We start from the raw sequence: 17,708 nt of genomic DNA, 5'->3' as shown, positions 1-17,708 counted from the left end.
TTAAGCATTAACAATCTGAAGCAATATAAACGAAGAATCAGTTATTTGGGTGGAAATGGCATGGTTTTTTGAGATGCATCCAAAACTTTTAACAACTGAAAAAACAAAATTATGACCCAATATTTTTGACACTCATGTCTCTCTCGATTTAAGGTTAAAGAAATAACCAATGTAATATTATAATTGCCAGAAACTGATAAAAGTAAACGATAAGCAGGATAATGGGAAGTAACCATCACCTTTGGGGGTTTCCGCATAAGATACATCATTGTCTTGCAGTTAAGCAAGAAAGTATTCTCATTGTATGCCAAAGAATTTTTCTCTCCCTCAGCTGTTCCAACTTGCTTATCATACCCAGCTTCATTAAAATATGGCTTAGAATTTAGCACCAACCCCTGAAGTGAAACTAGAACTTGAAGGATGCTAGATGAAGCTGAATCCCACACTTCATTTCCTCTGCCAGTCCACGTATTCAGAAGGCTAAGGCACACATTGCCTTCCTCGTATAAATTTGGATTTATCCTCCAACCACCAGAATGATAGTATGCAGACTGCACCATCACAGAATCGGTCAGGAAAAGACAAAAAGACTACTAAATCCTTTGTCATCAAATTCAAAGATAAGCAAAATTGTGTAAATTTAGTGAAATAAGACCAACTTATAGCTTATAAATAAAAACATTTAAAAGGATTTGAAGGGCACTTCTTACAGGTGGAACATCAGGATATGTTGGAGGGAGATGAAAATCAAAGAAAAAGAGGCCATCTTGGTAAGGTGTTCCATATGCCCCAACTATTACAGCTCTTAAGAGATCCATTCGATCTTCATAAACCCGTACATAGATCCCATCTGTGAAATTGTCAATTGCTTTTATCAAAGGCTGCTAAAATGAATAATGTTATAACTCTGACAGAATATATTATATACAATACACCAAAATAATCCCTACCAGGCAAGTTGTTCTGGAGGATGCTCCAATCCTGCTGAATCTTCTTGAACCACTTCCTTCCATTGTTATTCTGCAATTGTAGTGACAAAAAAGTAACTAGGCAGGGACAAACCAAATGGTAAAACTATAGTTTCAACTTCATGCAATAATAATGTCCATGTCAATATAAATGTCCAGAATATAATCATCACTTTAATTAACTAAAGAATTCTTTTTTTTTTTTTTTTTTTCCCCAAACATCAAAGGAAAACAACAATTTGACAGACTCCAGAGTTTCACACGAAAAACAAAAATACATTGTTTTTAGCATTTCCTTAAAATTTTAATCTACCATTTTCACTCACCCTGTCATTACATTCTTAGTTATTGCAGTAAAATATTGGTGAATTCTAAAATAGCACGGTTTAAGATGTCATACATCCCATGATGATGGCAAAATCTCTGCATAATTTATGTATCATAAAATTAAATAATCCAAGAAGATCGCAAGCTCCTTAAAATATAATCAAGACAGAACTACATATACCTGTTCACTTGCACCAAGAAAATAATGGTCCCGAGGATCTTTAGCTATGTCAAAGCGCTTGAAACTGAAAGAGTTTTCCATGTAACATGCTGGCTTCTCTGATTGTTCTCTCAAAGATTGTGCAGCATCAGAAAATTCTGGGGCCTCCACGTCAACATCTTCATGTTTTCCATGACTGTTTTCTCCACCACAATTATCAATGACATCAGATTTTTGAGAACTCAACTCATTACCAGAATCTTTTCCCCCAGAATTTTCAATCATTTCCTGTGATGGAAGTTCATTTTCAACTCTGGCATCCAAACAAACTGGATCCACATTTTTTCGCCCCCGGGAGAATATTCCACTGGCCAGTCGGGTAACAAACCCAAGTGCAGCTAAGGGAAGAGACAAAGCAGCATTTCTTCCAGAACCATTCTCTATGCTCTCTTCAGCCTCAGAAGATATGCCAGTGATATCATGCAATGCAGTTTCCTGAACACCACAGACTGACGTCAATTACTCGAACAACAACAACAACATATCATACATCTATGTACTACCTGATAAATTCAAACAACACTTATTATCAATGAACTGTCAATATGAGAAAAAAAAATTCCTTTCCCAGCGAGATATTTATCTTCAAAAAAAAAAAAAAAAAAAAAGGAATATTGGAAGATCTTCCAACAGCTGCTCATGGGAGACACAGTTCAGCAAATGGGTAGTCAGAATCAAATATAAGCTAATCCTTTTCTATGAAGCTTGATCTAAATTCTAGATGTACTGCAAGTACATATTCAACCTGTCCTGGTAATGCCGGTAACTTTTGTAGAACTTAATCTGATTGACAAGAGATGATTTTGAATTTAAGGGCATTCACACAACTGTTTCAAACAAACCTCTTGAGTATTCTCAAGAGCATCCATCTCATCATCATTAACCGTTTCCCAACTAGCAGCATCATCACTTACATCACTCCCAGCAGCAATAGACTCATCATCGTCATCTCGACCAACGACATAAATTGCTTGAGGTCCAACCTAAAGAAAAGCCAAAGACTCAGTTATCAAAACAACAAATATGCTGAATTTTAGAAGTTGAGAAGGTCACCCATCATCAAATGACTGAAAAAATATCAGGCAGCAGGAGTTATTCAATTTCTAGAAATAGAAACCTCCTAAAAGGAGTCACAAGCTCAATCTCACCGCCCCAAGGTTTATCTCAAATCATTAACATCCCATTCAAACACATATTAAGTCAATGAAAGCAGATGACAGATTCACTACTCTTCAATTCCATGATAACATCCAATGAGATAAAACAGCAGTTTTTGCATGCGTAAGAAAGGTAGAAGAGAGTAAAGTACTTGGTTCATAATATAAGAAATTCAAGTCAGTTAGAGATTGACAGTTAATGGAGCTTAAAAATTCATTCCATAAATATAACATATATGATTTCACAAATAAGGGAGTGAATATACCATAGAAACCATGCCATCAGCCCATGTAACTTCAATATCACCATTCTTGAGGCCAGTAATATTCCCAACCCAAGATAGATCTGTAAAGTCCGTGCAGGACTCATCTCCGGATGCATCCTCTACTTTCTTAGACCCTGAGTGTTTTTTCACATCCTGTTTACTCTCATTTGGTCCAATTTGATTCTCTGATTCCTCAACAGAACCCCCATTGGCTGGTTGCATGGAATCTGAAACTGGAGACAATCGAACAACTACATCGCCATAACAATAATCATAATCAGTATGTCCCTCCAGCTCATATACACTTACAATTTCCTCCTTGTCAAACTCCCGGGGATCTTCTGCCCTAGCAACGGGTTTCAACCACCTTAAACAAGCTGTCCGCTCCTTTGCATTAACCGTTTTTACAACCCCAACACGCCTAGCTTCACAAGTATCATCACCATCATCAGCTGCCTTCTCTACCACATACTGTTCTGGAACAAATTCATGATCACCAGGACTATCAATTGGGATCAAAGTTGTCGAACCTAGCCCACGTTCTATGGTTCCGTCCTGCCACACCACATCAACCCTCGTCCTGGTATTGACAATCAATAGAGCTTTTTCAAAATTTTCCTCTTTCTTTCGAGCCTTCTTGTCTCTCTTAATTACAATCTTACGAATCTTTTTTCGATGAACAGGCCAAGGTTCATGGCCAGTATCCTTTGAAACTGACAATGAACGATTGCAAGAGCTAGATTCAGGAGAGGCTCTACTTGCAATAGTTTCACTGTTTTCATCAGGTGCAGTTATGGGATCAAGGTCCATGGATTCATCATTCTCATTTGAATCCTCCACTGCAATTTCTTCTGAGTCACACCTGCTGACCAGTTGATCAGGATCTAAATCACTTTTGACAGAATCATTAAGTTGTAATCTTGACAAGCCCTTGTCTAAAGGAATGGGGGATGTTTTTGCCAATGATGGAAGAAGACACCAATCACCTACTTGCCAATTTGCATGAGCAAAACAAGACAACAGTTTTAGGTTCTTTGGGCTCTGTTCTTCAGCTGGGGGAGTAGAAGAATCAGGTCCATAGCCAGCAGATGCTATCCAATAAATAAATACGGATCCAGCTGTAACTTTAGTTACAGTACCTTCCAAACGATTAGCTTTCCACAAGCCAGATAACCACCTAGAATTCTTGAAAACCGATGAGGAGGCAGCCCTTACACGCTGTCCAGGGTAGTAAGGAAAATGCCCATCATCTTCAATGGTAGTTTTCGGAGTTGGTCTGAGGCGCAGTGGCTCAGCCCTCATAACTTTACACAAGGAACCATCATCAAACAAAACAGTCACATTGTCATACACATCATTAATTCTACCCAGCCAAGGACCAAGTACAACATAATCACCCACAGTGAAATCCCTCACACGTTGCAAGTTTCTGGATGAGATATCTTTTACAGTAGATCCATCAGGAGCTAACAAATCAACCGAGAGATTGACATCCACCACGACACCCACTTGCCCGGTCGGCTCTGAAGCAGCAGCAACATAATCCCCATGTAAGAATCCCCGATCAATAACTGTTACATCATTGATATTTTGAACTGGCTCAGTGTCATCCATCCAAAGTACCCGCACCTGATCAGTTTGAAGAGAACCACAATTATAACTATCACTTCCTCTGCTTACGCTACCATTCTCATTAGAGTTGTTATTCCCTTCCTCATCTTCCCCATCCTCATCATCATCTTCAACATCATCCTCATCATCTGTTATGCTACTATCTGAATCCGAGTCACCAGCAACTTCACTCACAATCCCAGTCGCACGACTCTTATTACTTCTCACAACATCTTGTCTATATATATATGGGACACTATGCAAGTTCCTAACAACCTCACTCAATCTGTTAACTCCATTGCCTTTACTATTTACACTTGCTTCACAAACAACCCTATTTGTTGTAGAATCATCACGCTTCAAACCATTTTCATCCAATGCACTTGTAGCAGGGCCATTAACTTCAGAAGCAGTATCACATTTCTCAGTCTCCATCTAACTACAAAAATACTAAAACATCATCAAAACCGTCGTTCCCAATCTTATTTTCAATACAAAATTAACATATACCACAACTTATACATATCTATATAATGTTCAATTCATTCCCAACTATCATCTTTCAAAACCCTAAACACACGCTATATTCAAAAACGAATATTCATAATATCAAAAAAAAAAAAAAAAAAAAAGAAACAGACTGAAACCTCATTTTCTACATTTATCTAATTCTCCTTGAAGCAAATGAACTCTAATCAAATACAGAAGCTTTTAACAATGAAAGTAGCATAAAAAAGACACGTAGCATCGACATACAACTAAAGCATCAATTCAAAAACGACAATACGAATTAATATTCATATAAGAAAAGGCTCGCAGCAGCTCTGAAAAACCTAGAGAACCGATCGCTATGTTGATTAATAACGAAAGCTAGCTCAAATCAACGTAATGATAAGAAAATGAAGAACATTAAATTTCCAAAAAAAAAAAAAAAAAAAATTATCAGCTTACTGAATGAGATTTAATTAGTGGATTATAGAGGGATCAACGGAGAACCCGGCGGAAATAAAACGAAGATTTAAAAATGAAAATATAAAAGAGTTTTTGCGGATATTTCTTTCAATTTTTTCGATTTTTTTTTTTTTTTTTTTTTGGTTTCTTATGGAAGTCACTGTTGTTTGATGGACGTTTGAGAATATAATGCAAATTGAGAGAGAGAGGAGGGGTAGAGATGGAATTTCAGAAGGCGAGGGGAGGGTAGGAAACAAGGAATGTACATATTTACCCTTGATTGATGAGTTATGATACGTTATCTAACCAAAACAATTTGATGATTATTGTGGCCGTTAGATCTGTGGACTAAAATGGGAATTACCAGGTTGGGATTTTTTTTTGAGGAAATTGTTTTACTTTTAATAAAAAAGAAATTAATTAAGTTTTATTTGTTTTACGACTTCCATTTTGTTACTTTTAGTTTTTTTTACGTTTTACCTTACTTTAACTAGATATGGTCACGACAACACAATTATTTAAGGTTGAAAAACAATGAAAAAAAAAGAGTGATTGTTAATTAATAATTAATAAATGAACTAATTATAATTTTTTACATGTTTTAAATTAGTTGAAATAAAAAGAGTTTTTAATTTGATTTCTTGATCTCTAGTTGAAAGAAGCATTGATATGGCTTTTCCAAGAGACAATTTTCAGAACAAGAAAGGTAGCCTTTCTTTGCAAGGTTTTATTTATATTATAGGTATATTACTCAATTTAAGCTTAATTAAATTAGAATATTTATAAATTTTTTAAGTAAATTCAAAATATTCTAATTTAGGTCTCCCTTCATTGGTGATATTTTAAATTAAGCATAACACTTTACCCATAAATTGGAATTCCAGTATATTTTGGCTTCGCCACTAATATCTATATTCATCCAATATATGTTAAATTGATTTTAGAAATTGATAACACCAAACTTTGAAGCTCTTGATTAATTTTGAATTCAAGACCCCATTTATTGAAGGCTTGAATTTTCTTAAATAAAAAAAAAGGTAAAAACTCACATCTATGTGGCATTAAAATTAAAATTAAAATTAGAAGGTTTAAAGTTTGATCCACCTAAGTTGTTAATAGGAGTGACTACTAGGGATAGGACAGGCTAGGGACCTCTCTCTCTAGCCGCAACCGAAAGCTCAAGGGGATTCTCTGGTCCGACCCGTAGCTCGAACGAAGAATTCAAAGCCGTTTATGGTTTTGCATTATAATTTTTTTATTTTTAATGATTAAAAAAATTATAATTAATCAAAATATCAAAATATAATATAATACATTATACATAATGTAATATATATATATTAATGGTATAGTATTAGTATTATGTATTAAGTAACGAGTATTAATATATGAATATATGATATTAGATTACGATATAGCATATTAGTTTATATATAATGTATAATTTTTGTTTTATAGTATATCATGTATAATGTATAATATATAATAATAAATTATACCCTATATATTATAGTCATTATATTTAAATAATACATAACATATACATAATGATTACAATGACATTATACATATATATTATAATAAATTCTAAATAAATAGCTACCATAATATAATAAAGGCAATTAGGTAATGAAATTGAAATAATGATTCAATGATGAACAAAAAAATTAATAATGATTATTATCATCAATGAAAATATCAAATGATAAAAATATACATAAATAACATATATATATGTATATCAAATGATACATTATACATATATACAAATTTATTATATATATAAATTTTATAATGATTATTATATTTAATATAATTTATTTATTACCTATTTGTATGGTTTTATAAAATATTCACACAATTATAATTTATGATTTCATTGATTGATTTCAATATAAAATTAAAATACGATTAATAGTTAAAATAAACCTTACTATATATATATATATATATATATATATATATAGACGGGGACAGGAACAGGGCAAGACCAATCTCGTCCCCGAATTCGGGGACCAATTTTTGGCCTGGGCCCGACCCAAACCTCGAATAATTCGAGGAAACTCTGCCTTGTTTAGGGTAGGCAGGACGGGTCCCTATGGGAAAGAGTATTATGCTTATCCCTAGTGACTATGAAGGGATTTGTCATACTATCAACTTGAAGGTCCAAAAAGATTAGTTGAGATGCGTGCAAATTACCCAAACACTCTCGGTCACCAAAAAAAAGAAAAAAAAAATTAAAATTTTGTTAGATATAGGATTTTATTTTAATAACTAATTATTGTTACAACACACACGTTATTTTCGAAAAATATAAATTCTTCTAGGAAAATGTAACAAACTCACATCTATGAAACATTAAACTTAAAATTCATTCAAAATAATGATATTTATTTATAAACTTATTTTTTTTTTTAATGATTAGGGGTATTCGGGTCAACTTAGCACAATGCAATAATCTCGGGACTCTGAAATACCAATCGGATAATGGTTAGCGCTGTGACTACTCTTATTAGTAACCGAGGAGGAACTAAACTGAGAACCTCTTGAGTAATACATCTAAAAGTTTCTACCGAATAACTCGACCATCCAAAGATAGTACTCATTATTTTTATTTCCCCTAAATGGTTTTCTCATCTTGTTTAGTTAGAGGAGATTTAATTATTTTTTTAAAATTAAAAAAAAAAATGAATTTATTAGGTTACTTACCAAAACGACGATGCATTAACTGATATTAGATCTACTCGGGATTACCAACTTTGCCCTTGGCAGGTAAGAGAGGGAAATTAAGAGACTGGGATATTTTCAAAAAAGCCCTTCAAGTATGATTATTCTGCCAGCCACCCCTTAAAATAATTTCTCAATTCAGCTCAGCAGAGAGAAACGGGAATCACCACCTTCTTCATCCAGCGGAGAAGATGATCGTGTGCGTTGCGGTCGTTGGCCATCAGGTGCACCCTCATTCTTGTGAAGTTTACATCTTTTTTCTCCGGTCCCTTAAATCTAACTTTTTCCTCTTTATTTTTTAATTATCTGTATTCTGTAGAACAATCCGCTCTACATACAGAGCTTCACAGAGGCAGATGACGCCCTCAAGCTGCATCACATCGTTCACTGTTCCCTTGATGTCGTTGACGAGCGAGGTATAAGAAGTAATTGGAATATCTCGACATTCGTTTATTTTCTTATTGTATTTCTTTTTCTATTTTATGATGTGATCTTGTTGTATAGTATAAGAAATAGTTGAATTTGGATTATTTTTGGAATGATATGAACTGGGTTTTTGATTATATGTTGTTTGAGATAATTTAGTGTTCGGATCATGCTCATAAACATTAAAAAGGATAGTCTTTTGCTTCAAGTTTGTACTTTTGCAGTTCAGTTTTAGAGTTTTTGTAGGGTTTTGGGAAAGGGGATCTGTTTATATTGTAATATTCTGATAATTCTGGGGCGCTGTTTTGATATGCCATTAGTTTCTTGTTCCAAGTCACTAGCGTTGTAAATGTAGTTATAGAATAGATCACGGAGTCTTTCATGGTTTACTAATAGTTGGAGTTTCAAATTTTGATTTCTGATTGTGAATATGAATATGCACAGTTAACAATCCGAAGAAGTCTGGACCGACTCTGAATGAGACATTTTTGGGTCTGCTTTATCCGACTGAAAACTATAAAGTGTAAGAAGTTATATTATAGACACATTTGGATATATTTTGGTTGTCATTATGTAACTTTTGATTTTCTTATGCAATATGTTTTCCTCAGGTATGGCTATTTGACTAACACAAAGGTGAAGTTTATCATAGTGGCCACCGACTTAGATGTCAGAGATGCAGATGTAAGGAATGTAAGTATTTTGTTTTTTTGGTAGCCATGTCTTACCAAATCACTTGTATGAAAGTATTGAAATTATGATTCATGAATGTTATCTGCTTCATTATGTTTTTTGTTTAAGGTAGACATAGCACTGCTAAGGTGCAATAATGCATCATGTCTATCTCCTGTGAGAATTCTGAGATTTGGTTCAGTTACAACCAGCAACAAATCTTTAAGGATTAACCTTCTGAAACATGAATTTGATGCTTGGAAATAACTTGTATGAATAAACAACAGGGGGTTCATTCAATTTGTGGCATCAGATGCATCTGATATATATTTGTCATCTAAACTGCTGATATGTCTTGATGTATAGTGAGACCTTCTGGATTCAGCAATTCCTAGTCAAGGTTCTGAACTTTGTTATCCTTGTAAATACTGCTGTTGCTATTCACCTGTTATTGTGCCTGTTCTTGATGATAAGTGAATCATCCTAGCTTGGGTTCCATATAATCAATTCTAGATTTTCTTGCCATCAATTTAATTGTTTTATAGATAGGTAGACACTTGTTACTTATATTTAGTTCTAAATGATGCACAGATTAAGATTTTCTCTTGATATAAGTCCCTTCAAATTTTCAATCTACTTCCCTTCTACTTGTTTGTAATTAGAACAGTGATTTAGGATGTTGGTTTGCTTGTAGCTGAGTATTTTTTGTTTTTGTTTTAGATGTTAAAATTTATATTTGCCGGAGACTTTCAATTGAAGTAAGGGATCTGACGTGTTCTTCTCTGTGTCAATGAAATTATTGTATAGTTCTTCAGGAGGTTCCATGCCGCATATGTGGATGCAGTTTCAAACCCATTTCACGTGCCAGGTAAAAAGATAACATCCACAACTTTTGCAGAAAGGGTTAGCACCATTGTCAAGTCATTTGGGTTGAGTTCAGCTGGGTGATTGGCCATTGTAAGATGTACCCTTTTTGGATATTCCTTTATTTGTATTCATTACCTTTGTTATTTTCCCTCAGCATCACTCAAAAATCGAACAGATTTAATATCATTTATGGTGTTTTTTCAAGAACTCAGAATCTGATTGTACCAGATATAAAGCTCGTGATCATCATCTTTCTTACTAGTTTTGCAAATAGTGACTTGAAAGAACCAACCACCTCTCGCTTCAAACATCAAAATTTGTAATTTTGTTTGGAATCCTATGTTAATGGCATAATCTTCACTACCTGTTACCTAGATGTAAATTCTTCACTAGAAACAATCTGTTTCCTTCTCCAGGTTTTACTACCGCTTCACATTCATTTGTGTGACCATTAACTGCAAAGCATATTTAAGTCCCATAAATACTTTCATATATACTTCAAATCAATGGTTTTCAATCACATATTTAGTCATTTTAAAAAAAATTGTCAATCATAGAATTGAGAAAAGAAAAGAGATACATATGAAACCGGCATTCGTTGGCTTAGTATTCTGACAACAATAGGATGTTCATGAAAGAATTGAAAATTTGAAAGAAGTTAAGAGGGGACCGCATGCAGAAAACCCAAATTCATTCACGAGTTCAAGAATTTTAATGAACTAGGCTCAAACGAGTCTTGCAGGGGCAGAGCCAGCCATCATCAGATGCTGGCCATTGCAAAACAGAGGCATGGTTCCTAAGGAGAGAACACAAAAAGAGGAAGAGAATTTAATCATTTCCCAGCTCCATAGATGCATCAAACAATAACATACAGCAATTAAGTGAGAAAAAAAAAAAAAAAAAGAAAAGATCAAAGGGCAGATGCGCAAGAGCAACCCCAGATATTAATTCAAAATAGTATTTGCGGAGGTTGCTCAAGTTTAATAACTATAACATGAACTAAAAGCAAGAGCTATCATAAATTCAGGTCAACTTGAACAAGAGATCCGGAATGCTTGTACTGAGGTATTTCAGAGGAAGATGAAAAACTTGATGAAAGCATTCCATGGTGCAAATGGATGTGTTTGAAGATTTCTAAATTAAAACTCATCGTCATCCTCCTCAGCAATGTGTTTTGCAAGCTCTTGCTCTTGTTGTTGTCTCTCCCTCCTCTTCTCAGCGCTTTCTTTTTCCTTGTGGGAATTTGGGGGGAAACGAAGTGCACGCACTGCCTCATTATGCATATTGAGGCAGAACGCAATCCTTGAATTGAATGCCATTTGAGGTTCATTTGTAGAGTAGATGTCGCCTGTCTCCTTCGATACCATCCACTCATTTGCATGATCCAATGTTGCGTCAATTGCACCATCTCGGATTGCCTTAGAAACTATACTTTCGGCATCAGCGATCGGATTAGCAGAGTCCAGTCTCAGCTTCTTGGCAACATCAGCCAGCGAGATGCGAGAATAAGAGATGCTGATGTTCCGCAGTCCTGTCCTTATGACATTATGCCGCAGCCTAACAATCAGATTATTTGTCCTGTCTGAACTGAAAATACTTGAGAATTTCTCAGCAACAGACTTGAAGAGCTCTAAATCCCCAATGCGGACAGCCTGAAAATCATTAATGGTAAGTTAGTTAAAATAATTTATATAACTAAAGAGAGGATGATTTATACCAAGCGGTCATCTTTTAGCACTATTTGGATTAAAATTTTAGTTAAATAATTAAATAACAAAAACAGAAAGAAAAACAGCAGTAATCCCAATTTAACAAGATTCCGCAAGCATGGAGATTGCCAATTTTAGGAAACACATCCTATTATAGCCAGAAAAGTATCCTCATAGTCTTAAAGTTGAACAAAGACGATTTTGAATCAGAATATTTCAAAACTTATTCTTATGAAAGAATTAAACCAAAGGCTCAAGTTTGACAAACCAACACTCACATTTGTCAGCTCAAAATATGGCCTCAAAGCCTTCTCCATGCCTTTCTGCATGAAAACAGTCCTCTCTGGAATCTCTCCTAGCAATAATCGGACAATGATAGCCCACTTGTTGCATTGAACTCGAAAGCCAAGGGCTGCAACAGGTGCTTTCCTAGCAGCTTGAAGGAGGGATTCTTTTGCATCTGTGTACTCCAACTGAATTGTCCTAATCTTTCCCAAGTAAAAGAGGTACCGACAAAACTGCAAAAGAAATAGTTAGTTCCAGAAAATGAAAAACTAATAACTAAAATCATTTAAAAAATAAGCCACAATCAGCCTCCAATAAACAATGCCATAACTAATGCTCCATCAAATACAATGGATATACAACCCTATATCCCTACCCTCCCCAAATCCCAAAACTTACTTTTAGAACCTCAAACAAGACTAACAATACAGCTAGAAAATTAAAACATAAAATCTGTTCACTTCTCTCAAAAATACATCTTTAATTATTAACTCATTTAATATTTCACTCTAGTATAAGCTACACTAATATAATTTTGGACCATGCAAAAAACAGTAAGCCTCATTTCAGCATTTATACATCTTAGAATACTGTTGTCTCAGTAAAAAATATATCAAAATGGAAACAGGTTTAGAAAATTAAAGTTGCCTGTTGGTTTGAGTGGGCTTCAAATCGAGGTGCCTTGGACCTCAGTTTCTCTGCTTGATCATATAAGTTGTAATGGAGGTAATTGCGAAGCAACAGATTGAGAAGTGTTTCCTGCATCACAGTGTTGTATCCAAGCATAAATATCAGCAGGTTACCAAACAGAATACCCATTCTTCTAAGCAACACAATCAAAACTTCTTTCACAACTGAAAAATATACCTGACCCAGCTCATCGTGGCGCAGAGTTGCAATACGGTGCAGGGCAAGGAGATTACTGTTTCACAAATGAACAATCAAATTAAAACAATTTACTCCAAATCATCTCCTTCATTATCTGATAAGTATTCTACAACTAGCAATAAAAGGAAACAGAATACGCCATAAAGGATTAATAGTACAAAATTATTTAGCATATACACGGCTCACCCTCTAATTTCAGCAAGATCACCAGTGAGTTCATAGCAAAGAGAGTAATAGAAGAAAAGTCTGGATGCTAGAACATCAACAGTTCGCCTATTCACGTTCTTCAACCGTGCAATGCTTGCTGATGAACAGGCTTTTGCCTTATAACATCACAATGCAACAAACTTAACAAAACATTCATTTATCCATAAATGAAGAAATCCAAGAAACAAACCCTTAAATGTTCTACCTCATTGTATTTCTTCTTGTCAATCAAAAATATCAGCACAAGCAAGTAGCAGAATATCTCTATCTCAGGCAAGGAGTGTTTCAAAGACACTTGAGTCACAGACGACGCCGTATCAACTTCCATCTCATGATCATCTTCCTATCACCAAAACTTTTACATCAAAATCAAAACTTCCACATAACCCTCTTCCCCCGCCCAAAATCAGGTCAAAATAACAGAAATTACCTTGGGAAGAAACGAGATTAAGCGCGTGTGCACGTCGGATCCCGGAGTCAAAACATAGTTAAGAAAAGCCGACAGCACCGGAGGCTTGAGTTTCCGTCTCAGTGCCATCGTCAGCCTCACGGCGCGAAATATCCGCCGCACTTCACGGGCATGAGCACCAGTTTCAATCAACGAAGCAATCTCCTTCAAATCTGAACCAAAATAAACAAACAAATATAAAAAACGATACTTTATATTTCTAATTCGATAATCGAACAATTATTCAGATGAATGAATGATTTTTCGGATCGTACGGTTGAGAGTTGAAGGAGTGGAGGAGGAGGGGAGGGAATTGGAGGGGAGCTCTTTCATCTCGACGTCCTGAGTCATCTTGTGAAGGGACTAAAATGCGAGAAAAAAAAACGAATTGTTGGAAGGAAGAGATGGAATTGGATCAAAATAAAAGTTGAGTGAATAGAGATTGGGAAAAGGGTGAGAGAAAGAATGTTGATTTGGGGAGATTGACGATGGTGAAGCTTGGCTTAGTAAGCTAGTTAGGGTTTGAGTCGGACTGGTTGATTGGTTTCCTTCTCTGCAAGTCAGAGGAAAAGGTTAAGCGACGTCGTTTTAGGGTGGGTTAAGTTGGTTAAATACGACGTCGATGTGGGAATGCAAAAAATTCTTAAATGTGTTTTTGTAATTTGATTTATTTCCGTTATTGGAAAAACTTGATTTATAGTACCAAAATTATAAGGGTTACTAGTCATTAGTGTAATTTAATGGTCTTGCAATTTAAAAAAAATAAAAATAAATCTTAATCTTTTAATAATTCTTTCTCTTTTTTATCAGGAGTGTCTATATCAGTTTATTCGTACTTCGATTAATTTTTCGGATTCTTAAAGTTAACGACTGAAATTAGCAACTGAGGTGACTTGAATTGACCTCTTATTACCAGATGACAAACTCTTTAACCACTGAGGTTAGTTATATCTATGGACTGATGTCTTAGGATCGCGGGAGAGCCACTTAAAAGTTATTAATAATTCTTCCTTAGACTTTACAAGGAAGAATAAAGTTTCTACCCGTTTTTGCTTTCATACTTTGCAGTTCTGCTTTATGTTAAATGGAATAGGAGCTTTACTTCAGCTTGGAGTTTCCAACTTTGATGTATTATCAAATATGAAAGCTTAGCAATAAATAATATGGTAAGAACCTGAATGATTCACCCACAACCAACTCAACTCACACAGAGAACAAGATTAAACACTGAATAATGCACTGATATTTGTATTAATAATCTGCAGTACTTGATGTTTCAGAACTGAGAACTCTAATGGAAAAAATGAAGAAGAACAGAATGAAAGAAAATGAAAAGAAAAGATAACACTAGCGCTTCGAGGAGCTAGGAACCTCCCAATACCCTGTACATCTTTCCTTCCTTTCTTATACCCAATTATCTTAACAAACTTATTCTACTAGTACTAATCTGGTACCACGTAGATATTCCTTTAAGCAACTCCCATGTGGCCTTCTAATCCACTTTAACCTTCAAATTCATAAATCAAACTACCGACCACAAGTTCATCTCATGTTTCTTGAAGCTACTGCATATGATCAGAAATGGTGAGCTTCCCAAAATCAAAATCAGCTCTCTTACTCAACAACCCAGCTAGATATACAGAGAAAATGTCCCTCAACAAGTTCATTATCTTGCCTTCACTTTGTTGTATTGAACCAACCACATAGGCTGTTGTGATCAGATCAAAACTTCTCCATCTTCTCTCTTTGGCAAACTTCTTCAATCCCATTTCAATACTCTTAAACTCTTCCTTCTCCAATTCCCCTGCAGCCGTTTCTTCAATCTCTTCGCTCGGCGTTTTCTTTAAGACCTCTGCGATGCTCCTTGCTAAAACAATGCCATCTTCCAAAGCTGCACACCCTCCTTGGCCGAGGTCTGGTGTCATAGGATGAAGTGCATCTCCTGCTACACAAACATTACCTTTGCTGATATTTCCCCATAGTACTTCCCATGGATGTCTGTATCTCAGTGGTGAACATATTATGCCATCCAGTGGAGTGTTGTCTAAAACTGCCTTTACTCGATCAGGTAATTCGTGACACTTGCGCAACACGAATTGCTTCATCTTTGCAGGATCATCCTCTACCTCTTTGTCTGCTAGCAACGAAATATCAGGAACAGAAGTTAGAAAATAAAAAAAAAAAAAAAATGAGCAACATCTAGTAATATACAAGAGAAGTGCTCATTGCCTTGGCTGGAGGGACTCCAAGTGAAAAACCAGTAAACAGTCTTATCATCACAAGGGATGAAACCGGATCGAATGCCTTTTCCGAAGAACTGTAGAAATCTGGGCCCGAAGCCATGACTGTCTTTGAACTCTGAATATCCCCTGATGGAAGATCTTCCTACAAAAGCTGGTTTCTTGAAGCCAAGCCATTTTGCCACCACTGAGTTAACCCCATCACATCCAATCAACACCTTTCATTCACAAAGTGTATAAAGATTGAGAAATTAGACTAAAAAGAAAATATAACTGACACAAACACAGAGATTATGGACCTTATTCAAGACATATATAAGATAGGTTAACTGATTTTTAACTATTCAAAATAAAAGTTTAGGTAGCTTAAATTTTTTACCTTGGTCTTGATGATACTTCCATCATCTAGATGCACCAACTTGAAGTAGCCTGATTCCTCTACAGAAACCACCTTTGAGGAGAACCTGATGGTGCCACTGGGGAGTTCTTTTTCAAGTGCTTCCAACAACAACTTCCTTCTCATGCATCTTGTTTCATTTTCTCCACTAAATCACATACCGCAAAGTATCAAGGCTCCTATAAAATCTACTAAAATGCAGTGTGTTTTAGCCAAATAAAGAAGAAATAATTAATGACTCATTGTTTGCCTTTGGCCTTCAAGGATCTCTCTGAAGAGGGTTGTCCTGATGTGGAGGAGGTAACTACTATTCTGCATCATCAGTTTATTTAGTGCCAAAAATTTTAAGAATGTCAGCAATAGTTCATTTGTTTCCAAAATCATTCTGTGTGCTAGGAAATTGCATTAAGTAAATTATTGAATCACTAACATCGTTAAGCCAGGAGGAAGTTTTATACCATATGTTACGGAAAATTGCTATTATTGAGGCCTTTTCATTTCTTCAATAAATATATCAATTACTTGAATAACACAAAATCAACCCAAAACTCCTCAATCTAAGTGAATAGAGAAAAAATGAAAAAGAACATATCACCCTTGTATCTGTAGATGTTGTTGGCGAAGAGAGTCACCAATCCCAACAGCATCCAAGGCCCTCCAGGCATTACTCCATGTTGTGAAGGCAAATCCAGTGACCCTCAAACTCTCTGATGATTCCAATACCAAGCTTCTGATTCCCAGCCTGCAACACGAAACTTAATTAATTCTCAATATGGGTTGAGTTGTTCTGTAAATTTTCTGTTACCATATAGGTTAATAATACATGCCTGTGAAGTCCTAACGAAGTTGTAAGGCCTGCAATTCCAGCTCCAACAATCACAATATCTTCAACTGTTTCCATGAAATCTCTGGCTCTATGTAGGAGAGGATAAGAAGGCTTGATATATATATATATATATATATATATATATAATATATATATAAATATATATGAGAGAGAGAGAAGGGTAGAACCTTTCTAGACTGATACTCTACATAAAAATAACTTTTATGTAACGATAAAAACTCTTAGAGAGAGAGAGAGAGAGAGTAGAACCTTTTCAGACTGATACTCTGTATAAGAATAACTTTTATGTAATAATAAAAACTCTTAATCATAACTTGAATTAATTATAAATAAGGATAAATTTCATATTGTAATAAATTATAATTTTTCTAAATCTTATCTTAAAAAACTTATCTCTATATAGTAATAATTATCTGCATATTACAAAAAATATATATTATGTTACATTAAAGGTTTAAGATAAAATAAAATATTTATTTAAAGTTATTTGGGACA

The 17,708-nt window shown here is 35.0% G+C and overlaps 4 protein-coding genes across 5 annotated transcripts; 1 reads left to right on the top strand and 3 right to left on the bottom strand.

Moving 5' to 3' along the window:
• LOC116124396 (probable ubiquitin-conjugating enzyme E2 23) lies at positions 1–5,643 on the bottom strand. Its single transcript, XM_031410123.1, has 8 exons — positions 5,501–5,643; positions 2,939–4,999; positions 2,358–2,498; positions 1,477–1,950; positions 951–1,020; positions 711–850; positions 168–551; positions 1–15 (listed from the first exon to the last, which is right to left on the bottom strand). Exons 2-8 carry the CDS (start codon positions 4,982–4,984, stop codon positions 1–3), a joined length of 3,270 nt encoding a protein of 1,089 aa, XP_031265983.1. The 5' UTR covers positions 4,985–4,999; positions 5,501–5,643.
• Positions 5,644–8,335: 2,692 nt separating this feature from the next.
• Positions 8,336–10,453, top strand: LOC116124488 (trafficking protein particle complex subunit 2-like protein). The gene is made up of 5 exons (XM_031410229.1): positions 8,336–8,451; positions 8,547–8,643; positions 9,098–9,176; positions 9,265–9,346; positions 10,133–10,453. Exons 1-5 carry the CDS (start codon positions 8,419–8,421, stop codon positions 10,271–10,273), a joined length of 432 nt encoding a protein of 143 aa, XP_031266089.1. The 5' UTR covers positions 8,336–8,418; the 3' UTR covers positions 10,274–10,453.
• Positions 10,454–11,010: 557 nt separating this feature from the next.
• Positions 11,011–14,290, bottom strand: LOC116124486 (probable 26S proteasome non-ATPase regulatory subunit 3). Its single transcript, XM_031410227.1, has 8 exons — positions 14,005–14,290; positions 13,712–13,902; positions 13,487–13,624; positions 13,261–13,397; positions 13,054–13,108; positions 12,835–12,945; positions 12,180–12,419; positions 11,011–11,844 (listed from the first exon to the last, which is right to left on the bottom strand). The coding sequence occupies exons 1-8, from the start codon at positions 14,078–14,080 to the stop codon at positions 11,332–11,334; spliced, it is 1,461 nt and encodes a 486-aa protein (XP_031266087.1). The 5' UTR covers positions 14,081–14,290; the 3' UTR covers positions 11,011–11,331.
• Positions 14,291–14,937: 647 nt separating this feature from the next.
• LOC116124457 (monooxygenase 2-like) lies at positions 14,938–17,322 on the bottom strand. Of its 2 annotated transcripts, XM_031410190.1 has the most exons (6): positions 17,194–17,322; positions 16,962–17,108; positions 16,610–16,678; positions 16,349–16,514; positions 15,959–16,187; positions 14,938–15,863 (listed from the first exon to the last, which is right to left on the bottom strand). In XM_031410190.1, exons 1-6 carry the CDS (start codon positions 17,265–17,267, stop codon positions 15,292–15,294), a joined length of 1,257 nt encoding a protein of 418 aa, XP_031266050.1. In that variant the 5' UTR covers positions 17,268–17,322; the 3' UTR covers positions 14,938–15,291. The 2 variants fall into 2 exon arrangements, with proteins under 2 accessions (XP_031266050.1, XP_031266051.1); XM_031410191.1 differs by lacking the exon at positions 16,610–16,678.
• Positions 17,323–17,708: the final 386 nt, after the last annotated feature.

This window comes from Pistacia vera, unplaced genomic scaffold, assembly GCF_008641045.1.
Source record: "Pistacia vera cultivar Batoury unplaced genomic scaffold, PisVer_v2 Contig152, whole genome shotgun sequence".
In the NCBI taxonomy this organism is placed as follows: domain Eukaryota; kingdom Viridiplantae; phylum Streptophyta; class Magnoliopsida; order Sapindales; family Anacardiaceae; genus Pistacia; species Pistacia vera.
Note: the sequence above shows the minus strand (reverse complement) of the source record. Positions and strands in the feature narration are given on the sequence as shown.

What these genes read in the sequence shown, in the direction of transcription:
- LOC116124486 (XM_031410227.1), bottom strand. Translation starts at nt 14,080, where the DNA reads ATGACTCAGGACGTCGAGATGAAAGAGCTCCCCTCCAATTCCCTCCCC. An exon ending in GATCTTGCTGAAATTAGAGG is followed by an intron (nt 13,109 to 13,260) that starts GTGAGCCGTGTA and finishes TTTGTGAAACAG; the next exon opens with TAATCTCCTTGCCCTGCACC. An exon ending in CATATTTTGAGCTGACAAAT is followed by an intron (nt 11,845 to 12,179) that starts GTGAGTGTTGGT and finishes AATGATTTTCAG; the next exon opens with GCTGTCCGCATTGGGGATTT.
- LOC116124488 (XM_031410229.1), top strand. Translation starts at nt 8,419, where the DNA reads ATGATCGTGTGCGTTGCGGTCGTTGGCCATCAG. An exon ending in TTGCGGTCGTTGGCCATCAG is followed by an intron (nt 8,452 to 8,546) that starts GTGCACCCTCAT and finishes TGTATTCTGTAG; the next exon opens with AACAATCCGCTCTACATACA. An exon ending in GAGATGCAGATGTAAGGAAT is followed by an intron (nt 9,347 to 10,132) that starts GTAAGTATTTTG and finishes ATTATTGTATAG; the next exon opens with TTCTTCAGGAGGTTCCATGC.
- LOC116124457 (XM_031410190.1), bottom strand. Translation starts at nt 17,267, where the DNA reads ATGGAAACAGTTGAAGATATTGTGATTGTTGGAGCTGGAATTGCAGGC. An exon ending in GAAGTATCATCAAGACCAAG is followed by an intron (nt 16,188 to 16,348) that starts GTAAAAAATTTA and finishes TGTGAATGAAAG; the next exon opens with GTGTTGATTGGATGTGATGG. An exon ending in TTGGAGTCCCTCCAGCCAAG is followed by an intron (nt 15,864 to 15,958) that starts GCAATGAGCACT and finishes CGTTGCTAGCAG; the next exon opens with ACAAAGAGGTAGAGGATGAT.
- LOC116124396 (XM_031410123.1), bottom strand. Translation starts at nt 4,984, where the DNA reads ATGGAGACTGAGAAATGTGATACTGCTTCTGAAGTTAATGGCCCTGCT. An exon ending in CTCTTGAGAATACTCAAGAG is followed by an intron (nt 1,951 to 2,357) that starts GTTTGTTTGAAA and finishes TGTGGTGTTCAG; the next exon opens with GAAACTGCATTGCATGATAT. An exon ending in CATATCCTGATGTTCCACCT is followed by an intron (nt 552 to 710) that starts GTAAGAAGTGCC and finishes GTGATGGTGCAG; the next exon opens with TCTGCATACTATCATTCTGG.